General features: G+C 31.2%; 3 protein-coding genes across 4 annotated transcripts; 2 read left to right on the top strand and 1 right to left on the bottom strand.

Annotated features, from left to right (window-relative positions):
* Window positions 1–3540: 3540 nt before the first annotated feature.
* On the top strand, window positions 3541–6968 carry LOC137808063 (autophagy-related protein 8f). Of its 2 annotated transcripts, none has more exons than XM_068608969.2 (6): window positions 3541–3739; window positions 4248–4292; window positions 4395–4450; window positions 5390–5442; window positions 6442–6560; window positions 6681–6968. In XM_068608969.2, the coding sequence occupies exons 2-6, from the start codon at window positions 4253–4255 to the stop codon at window positions 6782–6784; spliced, it is 372 nt and encodes a 123-aa protein (XP_068465070.1). In that variant the 5' UTR covers window positions 3541–3739; window positions 4248–4252; the 3' UTR covers window positions 6785–6968. The 2 variants fall into 2 exon arrangements, with proteins under 2 accessions (XP_068465070.1, XP_068465072.1); XM_068608971.2 differs by having other exon boundaries at window positions 3649–3898.
* A 1716-nt stretch (window positions 6969–8684) lies between these two features.
* LOC137808062 (YbaK/aminoacyl-tRNA synthetase-associated domain-containing protein) lies at window positions 8685–13495 on the bottom strand. Its single transcript, XM_068608968.2, has 5 exons — window positions 13356–13495; window positions 12379–12845; window positions 12221–12305; window positions 10889–10977; window positions 8685–9079 (listed from the first exon to the last, which is right to left on the bottom strand). Exons 2-5 carry the CDS (start codon window positions 12739–12741, stop codon window positions 8936–8938), a joined length of 681 nt encoding a protein of 226 aa, XP_068465069.1. The 5' UTR covers window positions 12742–12845; window positions 13356–13495; the 3' UTR covers window positions 8685–8935.
* LOC137808061 (L-lactate dehydrogenase A) lies at window positions 13359–15371 on the top strand. Its single transcript, XM_068608967.2, has 2 exons — window positions 13359–14213; window positions 14668–15371. The coding sequence occupies exons 1-2, from the start codon at window positions 13605–13607 to the stop codon at window positions 15106–15108; spliced, it is 1050 nt and encodes a 349-aa protein (XP_068465068.1). The 5' UTR covers window positions 13359–13604; the 3' UTR covers window positions 15109–15371.
* The last annotated feature ends 466 nt before the right edge of the window (window positions 15372–15837 follow it).

The following is a 15837-nucleotide window of genomic DNA, read 5'->3' as shown; positions in this document are numbered from 1 at the left end:
TATAATTATTTAATTAATTTAAACCTATTTAATTAAAAATAAAAACAAAAATAAGTAATAAAAGATTAACACAAATAGTAAGATATTATTTAATTTGATTAAATTTTGTATTTAATTTTTTTCCAGATTTTAATATAAGTAAGTAAAAAAATATAAGTAATAAAAGATCAACACAAACAAAATAATAAGATATTAATTAATTTGAATAATCAGTTTTTATATTTGATTTCAAAATAATTTAAAGAGAAATATAAGAGATAGAAGAACACAAACTGAATGATAAGATATTATTTAATTTGAATAATTATTTTTTATATTAGATTTGGAAAAATATAATGGTTACTTGGTGTGGAAAGAGTTGAAGGATTAATATGTTACTTTTCTGATTTAAACTGATTTTATTTTTTAATTTTAAAATAAAAGATATTTGTGTCTTCCTTCATTATTTTTATAAAATTAAACACTTCTAAATGTATAACAATTTATTATCTATTATTGAATTTCATTATATCTTATTTTTAATGTTATTTATATTTCAATTAATATTAATTATTTATCTTATGTTTCCTACTTCAAATTAGTTTATAAATATCCTTCTATATTTATTTTATTATATTACTTTTACTTTATTTTAATTATTTTGTAATTCTAAGAGTTAACAAAAATAATTTTTTTTTTCGGTTTTCTTTTATTGTCACTTAGTGGTTGTTAGATGTAAAGAATACATAATAATAATAATAAATACAAATAAATGTTAATAACAAAAATAAAAAATGTGATACACAAAAACCTGTGTTGTCGTAGTATTAATAATACTAATAATAATATTAATAATTATATTAATAACATTAATAAAATATATTATAAATATTTTTACTGTTAATACACATACGATATTTCGTTGTGTTTGTATTTTTTAAATATATTTAAAAGTTTGTTTTATTCTTTTTATTATAAATATTGTATTATAAGTTTATAATAATTATAATTTTACTGAATTAATGTATGATATAAATTTATAAATATTATTACAAATTTTAGTATATGTATAAAATTGAACACACTAAAGTAGAATATATTATATTAAATATATTAGTACTAAACAAATTTCCAATATTTATTAGACTAAATAAATATTTTATCCATTTTTTCTCTAACGAATTATATATATATATATATATTCATCTATATTCAATTTATTCAAACATGAAATATTAACTAATATTATTAATAACAATAATATATAATTACTATTTAATTTATTTTGTTATTTTATTAATTGGATGTATATTTTTAAAATATTAAATTATTTGATTATTTAAATATAAAATACTATACTATATTTTTTGAAACAATCATTCTATAATCTATTAAAAGATATTTTAAAGTTACAAATTTCATAAAAAAATAATTTCAAACTATATGAGCTAATTGACCTAATCTCATTTAATTAAATTAAGATTATGTTAATTTAAATTCAATTAAATAAAAAATATCAGAAATTCAATTATAAGCACATATAATGATAGATGATGAGGTGGTCCGTGGCAGTGGGCAAATAAATCCAATGCTGCTCAATTTTTAATATTTTCATATTCAATTTATGCCATTCATTTATGTGTTACAATTAATTATTAAAAAATCTCATAAGATAAGATAAGATTTCAGTATTCTTCTGGCTGTTATCAAGAACCTCCATTATAATAAATAATTTCCTTATCACTAAGATCTAGATGCACATTCCACACATAAATATTTAGGGATGTTTTATGTAATAAATAATATTTGTTTTTTTTATATTTAGTGTGTTTTTATTTCTTAGGATGAAACTTTAGAATAAACATTTTTGTTTTTTTGAAGATCAGACATTCACTAACAAGACTTCTAATATGGGGAGTGACTGAAATTTATCATTTAAATATTATAAGAATTTTTTATTATAATGAGGGTTTTAAATTTAAGACTTTGATTTTATTTAAAATAATTAGTAATAAGAATAAAATATTTAATTACATAATTAAATGAGTTTTGTAGATTATAAAAAAAATTAAAAGTACAAATAAAACATTATAAAATGTGATTCTCGAAACACTTTATTATTGGAGAAAAATTACAAAAGAGTCTTAAAAATAATGTGTATAGCGAGATAAAATTTTCTTAAAATAAAATAAGATCTTTTAAAATTGTGTTATAAAACTCTTGTATGAATATGATATATCTTGATATAAGAGGTATGACTTCTAAATGACTTTATATGAAGTAAAATATGTAATAGATAGAAAAGGACATTGATAGGTTGACAATTAACTTCTTTTCTATATCCACTTACAATTAATAATAATATTATTTTAATATTTCTATATTAATTACAAATTTATTTTTATTATATATATATATATATATATATAATCACTTCATTACAATAAACGTATTTTGTTTTTTATAAATTTTTTAAATTTGGTTAGTTTTATTTAAACTAAGTATTGCCATATTTTACTTTTAATTCAATGAGAGAAAAAAATGTTTTTAGCACAATTTTTTAATTTAGTTAATTTTGTTCAAAATTCGGCTAATAATTGAAGTAATTAAACATGTTTTTATCTTTAATAATTGTCACATGTTATAACAAAATAACATTAATATATAATTAAACTTGTAATTATCTTAATTTTACTAACATATATTATAAATTCATAATTTTGACTATCTCTTATTGCCGCAACATATTTTTAACAATAAGAATTGAAGATATTGAGTGTGAAATTAAATATTTATTAATGAAAGATAAAATTTTATGTCTTATGTGAGATGCATGTGATTTGTTGTTTAAAGAAACCAATAATTAATTAAATTAATAATAAAGTATACAAAATAATTAGGTTAATGAATAATTGCTTTTTTACAATGATTGCTATTTACGAGTATAGTAGAAAAATAGGGTTTATGTATAAATTATCAATGCAAAGACAACTTCTCTCATTGACAAATCTATCTCTTTACTAAATCCATCAAATAAATGAGATAATATAATAATAAGTTAAATATAATGAAACTTTAAATGTCATTCAAGTAATTAGATCTACTAACAAACCAGCTATCATAAAGAGAAAGAGTTTGAATAATCTATCTCATTAAATTTATAGATAATCGATAATAAGACAATTTTAAAATCCTATTTTGATTTTTAATATTACTTTGTTATTTGAAGACTTTTAATTTTTCACATCATATTTTAATAATTATTATAATATTCTTAATAAATTTGACTAAATAGATTATAATAACATATTAAAAGAAATTTAAAATTTAACTTAATTTTATAAAATTAACTTGTACAGATAAAATTTAAATATAATATATAGTAGATTTCGAACCATGATTGATATTTTTTTTTAACTACTAAAAATATATTTAATGAAATTTTTATTTAGTTAATAATGTAAACATCTTTAGACCTAGACGAGATTACGAAAAAGAAAGAAGAAAAAAACGAAAAAGAAAGCATTAAATAATATAAGAAAGACTAGAAGGAAAAAAAATAAAACGAGAATATAAAATCCTTATATTATTTGGTATATAAAAAGTGAAATGACGATAGGAATAGTTGAGAAAGACGATAAAGCAAAGAAGAAGCGATATATTTAGTTTGTTGAAGCAAAGCAAACACAGCGCCTTGTTGGAGTTGTTAGCAAGAAACCGCAGCGTTGATTTTCTTCTATTATTGGATCTTCTTAACGAGGTTTAGTTTTCTCAATCATATACAATCCAATTCGCAAACCTTTAACTTTTGAGTTTCAAAAATTATTTTAATCGGCCAAGAAATTTCCTTCGCTGATTGTCGGAACCGCTTTGAATCTCTTTCCCTGCTTTTTAAAGGAAAGATTGTCTGCAATTAGAGGTTTTTCTCTTTTCCTAAATTCAAGTAAGAGTTGATGATCGGAAATTCCATAAATATAGTTGTCTGAAAGTTAGGGCTATTTTTAATTACATATCATTTAGCGAAGATTATTGTTCGGATGCAAACCCTTTTTGTTGAATTAAATTTTTAGGTGTAGGTCCGTTCTCAATCTTCATCTTGTTTTTTTTTTCTTTCTCTAAATCATGCCCCCTTATTTATTTATTCATTTATATAACTCTCTTTTTTAATTTATTTATTTTGAGCGTTAACGAATTATTTATCCTTTGTCGGAAGAATGGACGGTGTATCATCTTAGTTTTGATTAGCTTTTGTTTGATGGTAATTCCAGGAAGAATGGCGACAAAGAGCTACTTCAAACAAGAGCATGATCTTGGTATATGATGTATTTTGATTTTTATTGTTATTTGTTGGTGAAATATAATCGTGTCGAAAGTTGAATAATAATATACAAATAAGTGATTCATTTTATGTGCAGAGAAGAGAAGAGCCGAGGCTGCTAGAATCAGGGAGAAATACCCAGACCGTATCCCTGTGAGAACTAGTTCCGATTTTCCCTCTGCAACTATCTGTTACTGATGCTGTCTACGTGAATCATATATTTGTGGCACAATAAGCATCGTTCCTTTATCTGTTTAACTTTTGCCTTTCAGGATCAATGCTTTGACTATTTTTCAACCCTATAAATGTGTTATGATGTTTAAACTTTGTCTTTGATCTGTGTGTCTTTTATGTCATAACTTGGCAGCATAGATAGCTGAGTGGCACTTTCATGTCATAATTTTGCAAATCTCCATGTTAATAGTGATAAATGCATGTTGTTCTGTTGCTTAATTAGTTAATTACAGATTTGATATTCAGGATTTCGTTTTGTGCTGTTGTTCATCATGGTGGTGGTGTACTGTTTGGTTGGAAGACTAAAAATGTCGTAAAAAACAAGTATCGAGATCCCAAAGTCATGGTTTGATCAGTTTAATCTGTTAATTTGTGATTGAATTGGATAATTTTCAGATAAGAGACATGGTAGGTTCATGATTTGACCACTTCTTCCTGACTGTCTGATATAGTTTGGTTTTTAGAACATTTTGGAAACATGTTGCATGCCAAGTTATCTTGTGTTGCAATTTTTTACTAATTTTTTATTGCATGCCAAGTTATTGGAGATTAAATAACCGATTACTGAATCCACTGAATTGTAGAATGAATTCAAATAATTTTACTTCTGAAAATGCATATGTGGCCTTTAACCAAAGGTTACTTAGAACAGTTATGCACGTATGGAGTATCTTATGCCCTCAAGCTATTTTATCTGCTGCTTTCAACTAGTTATTTTTCATTATATCTGTCAATGCAGGGAAATTCATGTTCACTTGTGCCTCTACTTGCTGCCTGCTGTATGTGTGATTCTTGAATATGCACATTAGTGATATATCTCTAGTTATCGTACTAAATTGTCCCTTGATGTGTCTGCAGGTGATTGTGGAGAAAGCAGAAAGAAGTGATATTCCAAGTATTGACAAGAAGAAGTAAGATTTTTGTCCATATATAATCTAGCAACATTACATTATTTGTTTCTACTCATATGTTCTATCTTCTAAAGGAAAAGAAAATGATGTAGCAAAGTTTGGTACTATATTTAAATTAGATCAGAATCAACACCACACATATTTTTAAAGTAGAGATCACTAGGCAGAGTGGAAGGTGAGAAATCATGGTTTTTTTCCTAATAGAAAAAATCTATGGATCTTCAGAATTTTTTTCTATTTTTTATAAATGGCTGCATTCATTACAGGTAATAAAGTTTGTAGGTTTTGAAGCTTACTCCAATAAATATGTTCTAGTTGATGAACTCTTCGAAAGATCCACGTTGGATTGTGTGATAATAGAAATGCTCACAAAAGTAGAACTTTTACCCTTTAAAAATTATCTTTAACATACTACTCAAAGAAAATAAAATTCAAGCATTTGATAATACTCTTGATTTTGTTTAAATTTTCTAAATTTTGATATGAAGTTTTACATGCTAAGTACTTATGAACAATGGATGGATTGATCAAACTTACTTTTTTGTAAGTACTTATTGACGTACTAAATTGATTAAAGCATTGTAGTGGCTTTGGTTCGACAGTTGAGAAATCTGTTGATATTGGTAAGTTATGAGTTGTATGAATAACTATCAGATCATCATAATTTGGGTAGGTAAAGCCAAAATTGTTCCTTCTATTGTATATGCATTTCTCATTTTGTGATAATACCTGAATTATGAATCTGATAAACAGAATTTGAATTGGTTATCTATTTTTAAAAGAATTTGATGTTATACGAGTTTTGATAACAAAGTGATGAATTTTGTATTTCCTGCCTGATGATAACAAAGTGATAGAGGGGACTAGATATCATTTGCTGTAATATTTCTATTGTCAAATGCTTTCCAGTTGATATTGAAATTTGCTTAGGTGTATAACTGGCACTAGCTGTCTTATGTCTTATGTTTTAATTTTTTAAAATGAATTAATTAATTGTAGGTACCTTGTCCCCGCTGATCTGACAGTTGGACAATTTGTCTATGTTATCCGCAAAAGGATTAAATTAAGTGCAGAGAAGGCAATATTTATCTTTGTAGACAACGTGCTTCCACCTACAGGTAAGATAATATTCTCCAATTTTTTTTTTTTTTTTTAATTTTGCAATATGAGTTTTTAGCCTTCTAATAGAGGGTAGTAGCAGTAGCCTATAACTTTTCTGTGTTTCTAAATTTTTTTAGGAGCAATTATGTCTGCTATATATGAGGAGAAGAAAGAAGAGGATGGGTTTCTTTATGTTACTTATAGTGGGGAGAACACCTTTGGGGATCTGACTTCCCAGTAGCATTTTAAAGATTGGCACTATAATAATATGATAATGATTGCTTCGTCATTGACCAGTCTCATAAATTTGTATCGGTACTCGATATCAAACGACATTGCTCTCAATACTATGTACAGCTGTAGATAAATTCCAAGAAAAGAACCTGTTAATGTTAAAAAAAGTTTCCTCCCTTTCAGTATTGCAACACTTTTCTCTGTTCTTCATTTTGCTTATCTGGGATGTTTGTGTTAATTGTGAATTGATAGTTTCTAGTAGTTAAGTGTTTCGATCAGGGAATGTAGAGATAAGACTCTTCTTGGACGATTTTTTTTATACAGATTTCTAGGAGAAAAAATTAAAGAGAAAAAATAAAATAAATTTTTAGATAGTTGAATTAAGTTTATGTATAAGTAGAATTCTCTAAAGTTTTATTTAGAGGTCCGCATGGTTGAGTCAGCAATCATTGTTTGGCGGATTTGTCTCAATTTTATACAAATTTTGTAGTAGATTGTGGGATTTATATTTTAGTGAACCAAGGAAATTGGAAAGGGCTTGAGGTAGGGAACTGGAGTTTTTAAGAAATCTTGAATCTCATTTGGAGACCTGTCAAATTTTTTGTCTCGAGGGCAACTGATTTTTAAGTCTATTTACCAGTTCACAATGATACTAAACTTGAATCGAGTACTTCCTTTCCCTGGGGAAAGATGGTTGTAACTGGAGTCTATTTACCACTGACTGAAAACAGGAGGAGCTTGAATAATATAAACCAGATAATCCTGATTTAATGGTCGGTAAATGTTTTAGCAATATTGCTATTAAAAGCCTCAATAATTGCCACCAAAAGTTACTTTTGGTTTAGTGGTGGATATTGTTTGTGTACCATCGATGAACTTAAACAATGAACCTCACTTTATCTTAGTTGAATTGGTGAAAAAAATTCGTTAAGTCTTATTATTTTTTATTTTTTTCCTCATTCACAAAACAATCCCTATTCATTGCATTATCGTAGTAAGATACGATGTATCCACTGTGATCTCCAAGGTGAGACAAGATATGAGATTATCCAAGATGCGGTGAGATACGTGACAAAGTTGATATTAAGAAGGATATGGTCCCTCTTAAGCAAGGTGAGGAGGAAGACACTCTCCGTGAGGGAAGGGTATTATGGAGTCTTCCTACCTTTTGGATACCGGAAGCTTGTAGTAGTCACTCTTCAACAACGTGGGAAGTATACAACTAAACATGTTAATTATGATAATGAAAACTTTTCAAAGACTAATAAAGCAATAAATCATTATGCAAAAACTGTGTTGCGGTTTTTCCTGTTCTTGGTTAATTAATATCTCATCCCCAACTGAACAATTATTCTACATTCTCGAGTAATAGAATTTATATTCATTTTAATAAAATATTCTCCAGGAATTATTTTTTATGCACCAAAACTATTTTTTAAAAAGGCTTGTAACGGAACACTCTAATTTAGCATCTCACTGTTAAAATTTTATTTGTTCTTTATCCGTCTTACTTTTCTAAATTTTATCCATTTAATATGTTAGCTACTTGAAGTTTCTTTCAACTGTTTGGTGTTTATCTGTGCAGGAAAAACAGGGTTATGCGTGGTATATGAAAATGTGAAGGATGAGTGGTGGAAGAGAAGAAAATAAAAAATTAAATAAAAAAATTCAACTTAAATTAATTTATAAGAAATTTCAATTATGAATAAATTTAATTTAATTTAAATGTTAATAGTGATATTTATTCATTCAAATTCTTTTTTTGGTGCGTGTTTAATAAATAGATCGATTGAATTCCTGTCCATTGTTACACTCGTAAGAAATTCGTTTGGACATTAATCAATGTGACCTGTACCGTCACATTTATCGTGATATGAAATTATTCAATCATAATCATAAAGCCAAACTTATCGTTCCTTTCTGATGATGTTGTTGACTTTCGACAAACATAAAACATGAACCCATGACGTTGTTTGCATTCAAATATCTGTAAAACATAATGATAATGCCTTAACTAAACCACAAAACTTACCTTAAAAAATAAATATCGTCCTGAAGGGGCAATATTTCAAATAATATTAAAACCAAAAATGGAAGGCTGAAAATGGCAACTCTCCTTGTAAACTAAATTATCGTGGCCACATTCTCCTCAACAAAATCAATTATTGCTACATTGGACAATGAATGGGTTGATAAATTTGATCAATTGAGATGTTCGGATCCCTAGCTTAAGATCAACCTCACCGCCACCCAACCAAAAGAAATCTGGAGTTAGCTTTACAATTGCCTCATCCAAGATCACCTGAAATGACCCAAAATAGCTAATAAACCAAGGAACAAGTTGAATGCATCAATACACCACAAGCCATCATGCCATCTAAACGGAAAAAGAGAAAGAAATGAGATTTAAATATATTGTAACAGAAGAACTGTTTTAATTAATTAGTGGACATTGAGCCCTCGAACATTGTCGATGGGATAAATGGTGTAGCAAGGTATGCCTCAGTACTTGCTCTAGGACAACAAGTACAGTTCTATTAATTCCAATCTGGTTTTTATGTGTTGACCATAGTAAGGTGTATAAAATATCAAGTTCAATGACGATATCAAGTGTATGACTATTGGATAAAATCATAACATTATTTTTAAATGCCCTAAGTCAAGTACAATTGTCAATTGGGACAACAATGATAAATAAAGACTGATATGTGATAGACATAGAATCATATCATGTATGTGTGGGTTCGTGAGTAATCTAAATGAGAGCGGTCCCTCCCATGTAATGGTGATGGTGTCTTTGAACCTCTTGATCAAGACTGCAAAATATATAACCGTGTCTAGAAGAATCATTATGAAATATTGATCTTATTTGTTTTAGTAAGTCAACTTAAACATTTTTTCGTAGGCCTGGGAGAAACTATGACTCTCAAAGGGATATAGGTGGAAGGGAATTCAGTTAGAATTTGGGCATGGGAGAGACTAGGCCTCTCAAAGTGCCTAGGTTATAATTTTTTTTTTCTGCATTTCCATTTGCTTTTGCAATCAGCTACAGAACTGATATCTCCATTTTCCTACCATAATACTACGTATCCACTTTCTTGTTTCTTGGGTATCTACCGGACATAATTTATGCCTTGTGTTCAAATGGGACACCTAAGCTAAGGGACCAAATTACACTGTAATATCAGCTGAGGACAAATTAGGTTGAATCACGAACAGTTGTGGTGTTTTGCCAGTTTCTGCTCTTTGAAGAACCAATATGGAATTTTAGTATCAATGTAATAAAAAATCTATACAACCACACACTTGGAATGGATTGAAATTATAGTTTAAACTTGCAAGAAGAATTTTAGGGTAGGTAATAATAAAAGTCTGACTAGGACACACCAAATCCTAGCCATAATTTAGAAACGGAGACAACGTGAAGAATAACCTTCCCCCAACAGTTGGCACTATGGCAAGATAAGTAGAGCTACATACATCAGTGCATTTGTGATTTGTTCTTAGAGACTGCTCTTTTGATGTGGAAACCATAAAGTTGTTCTAAGGGTTATAGACAGTGAATACTAACTATTACCACATCCTAACTATTATAGACTTAGTTTTTAGATAGACAGTGGCACACACACATAGAATTATTTAGAGTTACAAACTAGTGAAACTGCTTGAAAAAATGAACCGTCTGCCAATATGTTAAGTAAAGCAAACGAAGCTGCTCACTGTTGTCGACAACCTAAAAGCACGTTTATGTTCTAGTCCAAGACATTGGCAGAACATGCCAATCACATATCAGGAAAAATCTATGTCAATACTATTAGCCTTAACAAATTAAGTCACAATACCAAAAAACAATGAGTATGAGAAGGAGATCATAAGTCACAAATAGAGAGCACACCAAAAAACAAATTCATTTAAACTTTTATGCTATTTTTACCAACGATCCCTGTCTCTATCAATCATCAATTCACGTGCTGATATGCATGACAAAAGATGTCCAATATTAGCCTTAACAGTGTGAATAAGTACTTATTTTGGGTTTGTTATAATGATGAAATATTTCAGTGTCTATATATCATAAGAATCCTATACTACTCCACATATCCAGCCTTACCGGAATGTCTGTTTTCATGCCAATACAAGTTACTGCATTGTGCCCATATCCAGTTAATTCCATTGATGTCTCCTCAGGAGCTAGCCTCACTGCATTATCAATAACAAATTAACAACAATTATTTCCTACTAAGCAATAGCAACTTATAGATACCATTAACACAATTTTTAAATGCTTAAATTAAGGGAAAATAAATAATAGGAAAATTTTCCATGAATATATAATGAAAGAAATAAAGGAGGAAAGATTAACCAAGGGAGATTGCATAGCCACATGGACACAAACTATAAAATAGAAAAGAGATTTTCAAGTAGAGAAAATATATTTCAGGAAAGTGGTTCTATGAAGTGATGATTGTCAACAAGTGTGGACTGCCCATTCTTTCACTTCGTCTTAAAACTTTCCTTCATATATCTACTAGTTAGAATTTCAATGTAACAATCACTAAATGCTCAAATGTTTCTGGTCCAGCTCCCGTGCAATCTCATCTACTGCAGTTTGCAGAAGTTCAATGTAGAAAATTGAGATGATGCAGTACATTAAAAACTAGTTCAATCACTGTGAATATTTACTTCATCTCTTGTTAGAGATCCCAATATTAAAACTTTATTGAACTTGACAGCTCTCATGTACCATCAAAGGCCCACACACGACTAAGTTAAAGCCAATCAAATATTCTCATCCAAACACAGGAATTTAAACCTTAGCAGTGTTCTAATCACTCTAACAACCTATCAGACAAATCTAAGAATTTCTTCAACACAGACCTACCTAACAACTCATTCAGACCGTCCAACACCTTAAGAAAATACTTTAAATTTCGTTTCAGCAAAAATCCAACCAATTCGCAAACACCACCTTCAATCACATTTATCATTTTAAAACCATACTCAGCTTTGGTCGCTCTCCTCAATTCTGAATTATTTTAAACTTTTAATAACTGGAAAAATCTACACTACAAAGTGTTGCAAACAAGTACTTGCCCATCCCAATTCCCACCAACTCGACATCTGTCCTTCACGGCTTCAAAGAATCATACTTATATTTAGCGGAGAATCTTCTTAAACCAACTCTACCTGAAAATCCCTTCATTAAATTGTCAACTGCAACAGCTAAGATTTGTCAATTTCTTAAACACACCAACCAATTGTATAGTGTTTGATATGGAAAACACGAGAGTCTTCACATTGATGTTTCCAATACATTCAGTTTAGTCGCAACTCACAACCATTCGTCCACAAACAAATATAATTTTCAATATCACAATGTTCAACTGGAATTCATTCAACGCTACGATAATTAAGGAATAGTCAATCACTGGGAACTTCTTACTGTTGAATTTCTTCTTGGCAATACTTCCATTATTGAGCGAATACAGGAAATTCTTGACAGCGTCGGCGTTGAAGCGAGCAGTGTACTGCGAAACAAACGAATAAGCAAGCAGTGAGAGAATTAAGTAAAGGAGGTAGCGAGAGGAAGAGAGTGCGAACCTGAACGACAACGACGTAATACTTGGAATTATTGCGGTTGGTGCAATCGACGACGTTAGCGGGGGCTTGTGTATTAACGAGAACGATACTTTTGCAGAGATGGTGGATTGAGGCGGCGGAGAGGGCGTCGCGACGGGCTTCGAGAGGCCAATCGTAGTAATCAGAAGGGACTCTCTTAAAGGAGAATTCGGGAACGCCGTTGGTGTGCAAAATGGAGGAGAGGCGAGATACGGTGTCGGTGCCGGCGTCGTCAACGGTGTCGTTTTGAGAAGGCGACGACGGAAGATGGGAATGCTGGAGTTTGGATATGCGTTGCAAGAGCTGAGTTTGGACTCGCTCCAGCTCCGCAAGGGCTTCCTCCATTCTAATTCAAAACGCGGAGTTTTTGCCAAACTTTCTTTTGCTTATTCACCAATCGTTGCTCTTTTCTTACTTGTTATTGCCCCCACCAACTCTGCCTGGGTTTCCTATAGGAAAAATAAAAACAAATATGCATAGTAACGCTTTTTGTAAATTTAAAATATTAATATAAATAATATTATAAATAAATTGTTTTGTTATTACTATTTATTATAATTCAATAAATCCAAAATAAGTTGATTTATGTAAATGAAAATTTAATCATATAAAGAGACGCACACCTTTATTAGTTTCATCTTGTAACACACGACTATTGTGAGAAATAACTGAAATTTTGAATTGAACGCGTTCAAAGTTTCAAATATCAACACGGTGTACCAACACCTCAGAAGTCAGAAGACTCAGAACACAGATTCATGATCTCAAATGGAGTAAAATATCAATTCAAATTAAGTGTTTTAGACTGTTGAAAGATCGATTGAAGTAAAGTGTTTTAATACGAGGAAAATAAAAGAGATCGAAATAGAAAATGAAAAAAGAGAAATAAATAAAAATAGATTGGAAATTTGTTTAATTAAAAAATGGAAAGTATTTAATTAATAGTTTAAAATACGTACACCGTGAAGTCTGAGAATGTAATGACACTTTCCTCTTTGAACTCCCTCCCTTTTACTTTATCTGCATCTAGAAAGAAGGTGTTATTCTCAACACTTTTTCTTCTTTTCCTTGGCAGACCACAGTATTAGCCTCTACAGTATCAGGCTCAACACACACTAACTATTACTATAAATTCCACCTTCTTTCTCACCTGTTTACTGCAACACCAAAAATCATCTTACTTCTTCTTCATCATCATCATCATCATCATGCACAAGAGCGCATCAGGTTCCACGTTGGGCCCGGGGGGCCTCGACCTAACCCAGGCCTTCTTCAAGCCCATCAACAACGCCGCCCCTTCCTCTACCCCCAACCCCCACAACAAGATATCCGTCATCGGCGTCGGTAATGTCGGAATGGCCATCGCTCAGACTATCCTCACCCAGGACCTCACCGACGAGCTCGTTCTCATCGACACCAACGCCGACAAGCTCCGCGGCGAGATGCTCGACCTCCAGCACGCCGCCGCCTTCCTCCCCCGCACCAAGATCCACGCCTCCGTCGACTCTTCCGCCACCGCCGGCTCCAATCTCTGCATCGTCACCGCCGGCGCCCGCCAGATCGCCGGTGAGTCCCGCCTCAACCTGCTCCAGCGGAACCTCTCTATCTTCCGCTCCATCATACCCCCCCTCGTTCGTCACTCCCCCGACACCACTCTCCTCATCGTTTCCAACCCCGTCGACATCCTCACCTACGTCGCCTGGAAGCTTTCCGGTTTCCCCTCCAATCGGGTCATCGGGTCGGGCACCAATTTGGATTCCTCTCGCTTCCGTTTCCTCATCGCAGATCACCTCGACGTCAACGCCCAGGACGTACAGGTCAACCATTCTCACTTCCCCTTTCTTTTTATTTTATTTTTAATTGTAAAATGTGAGAAACTTAACTAATATTTAATAATCTCTCATAATAATAGGGACTACTATGTTAAATTAGTAGTAGTATTCAAATTATGAAAGTACCGCGGCGTCGGACAACTTTGAATTAAAGTTTATATACTTTATGATGAATGAATATTTCATTTTGCAAACCAAGTTTGTAAAAACATAGGTTTTTTACTGCTTTCAACTGAAAATTAGTTTTAGTCCACGTGACAGACTTTTATCAGAAATCAAACATAACGTGGTTAGTTGGACTAACGTAGATTTAAATAGTCCAAACTAAAACCCAACATGGTCTTAGTTGGTATGAATTATTTGAAGTTTTGAAATTAAAATGATGAAATTATGAATAGAGTAGGAAAAGTGAAAGAATGACAGAAAGTTGTGATTGCAGGCGTATATCGTAGGGGAGCATGGAGATAGTTCGGTGGCATTGTGGTCTAGCATTAGCGTTGGTGGTGTTCCAGTGCTGAGTTTTTTGGAGAAACAGCAGATTGTTTATGAGAAAGAGACACTGGAGAATATACACAAGTCAGTGGTAGAGAGTGCGTATGAAGTGATTAGGCTGAAAGGGTACACGTCCTGGGCAATTGGGTACTCAGTGGCTAACTTGGCCCGCTCTATTCTGAGGGACCAAAGAAAGATCCACCCTGTGTCTGTTCTTGCTAAGGGGTTTTATGGGATCGATGGGGAAGTGTTCCTGAGTTTGCCAGCACAGCTTGGTAGAGGAGGGATACTGGGTGTCACCAATGTGCACTTGAACCAAGAGGAGACGCAGAGGCTTGTAGATTCTGCCAAGACCATCCTCCAAGTGCAGACTGAATTGGGTATTTAAATTTTTTCTCTTATGGTCACGTCGATGGTTCAACGGTTACTGCATTCTGTACTTTTATTTTCTTTAGTTCTTCTTCCCACAATCATGATGTGGTTTGGCCTATATTATTTCTTGCCACTGTTAGGGTTACTCCCTGCCCCTTCCTTCAGAGCAAGAGTGTTTGTTGCGTCAAAGTGCTGGCCTGATCTTGTGATATGTGTTTCGCTGTATTCTTTCTGTCATGCTTTTAACGTAATCAGCCAAGTAAAATTTCCTTTTACAAACTTAATGTATCCTTTCATAATTTGGACTTCTGACAGTAAACCAAGGATGATTTTAATCATAAAAGTTGCATTAAAATGTGTGTATGCACCCTTAATATATCCCAGTAAATTAAACGCAGAAATTAATATTTTTATTAAAATTATTTTCAATTCAACTCTATATAATTATTTTCATTATAATCTCCTCTTTTTTTTCTGCTTTCTAAGGTAAGACTGAACCAAGATTGTAAAACTGTATAATCAAATAGCACTGATACATTCACAATCATCCTCCATATTTTAACTCCTATCAAATAACCCTAAACCCTATATTTCAACAGAAAAATAATTTTTATGTTTCAAATTTAAATTTTAAAATTATATTAGTCATATACCAGAATATTAGAGTTGTAAACTGGTGGGGCCTTTCAATGTACACTTATCAAAAATTAAAATTTTCCAAAATTAAATTTGCATTCCTTTCCTA

This window comes from Phaseolus vulgaris, chromosome 3, assembly GCF_051622355.1.
Source record: "Phaseolus vulgaris cultivar YP4 chromosome 3, ASM5162235v1, whole genome shotgun sequence".
In the NCBI taxonomy this organism is placed as follows: domain Eukaryota; kingdom Viridiplantae; phylum Streptophyta; class Magnoliopsida; order Fabales; family Fabaceae; genus Phaseolus; species Phaseolus vulgaris.
The sequence above is the reverse complement of the archived record's forward strand: the minus strand, read 5'-3'. Positions and strand labels throughout refer to the sequence as shown.

What these genes read in the sequence shown, in the direction of transcription:
- LOC137808063 (XM_068608969.2), top strand. Translation starts at nt 4,253, where the DNA reads ATGGCGACAAAGAGCTACTTCAAACAAGAGCATGATCTTG. An exon ending in AATACCCAGACCGTATCCCT is followed by an intron (nt 4,451 to 5,389) that starts GTGAGAACTAGT and finishes ATGTGTCTGCAG; the next exon opens with GTGATTGTGGAGAAAGCAGA. An exon ending in CCAAGTATTGACAAGAAGAA is followed by an intron (nt 5,443 to 6,441) that starts GTAAGATTTTTG and finishes AATTAATTGTAG; the next exon opens with GTACCTTGTCCCCGCTGATC.
- LOC137808062 (XM_068608968.2), bottom strand. Translation starts at nt 12,741, where the DNA reads ATGGAGGAAGCCCTTGCGGAGCTGGAGCGAGTCCAAACTCAGCTCTTG. An exon ending in ATTACGTCGTTGTCGTTCAG is followed by an intron (nt 12,306 to 12,378) that starts GTTCGCACTCTC and finishes TTTGTTTCGCAG; the next exon opens with TACACTGCTCGCTTCAACGC. An exon ending in GCATGAAAACAGACATTCCG is followed by an intron (nt 9,080 to 10,888) that starts GTAAGGCTGGAT and finishes GGGTCATTTCAG; the next exon opens with GTGATCTTGGATGAGGCAAT.
- LOC137808061 (XM_068608967.2), top strand. Translation starts at nt 13,605, where the DNA reads ATGCACAAGAGCGCATCAGGTTCCACGTTGGGCCCGGGGGGCCTCGAC. An exon ending in TCAACGCCCAGGACGTACAG is followed by an intron (nt 14,214 to 14,667) that starts GTCAACCATTCT and finishes TTGTGATTGCAG; the next exon opens with GCGTATATCGTAGGGGAGCA.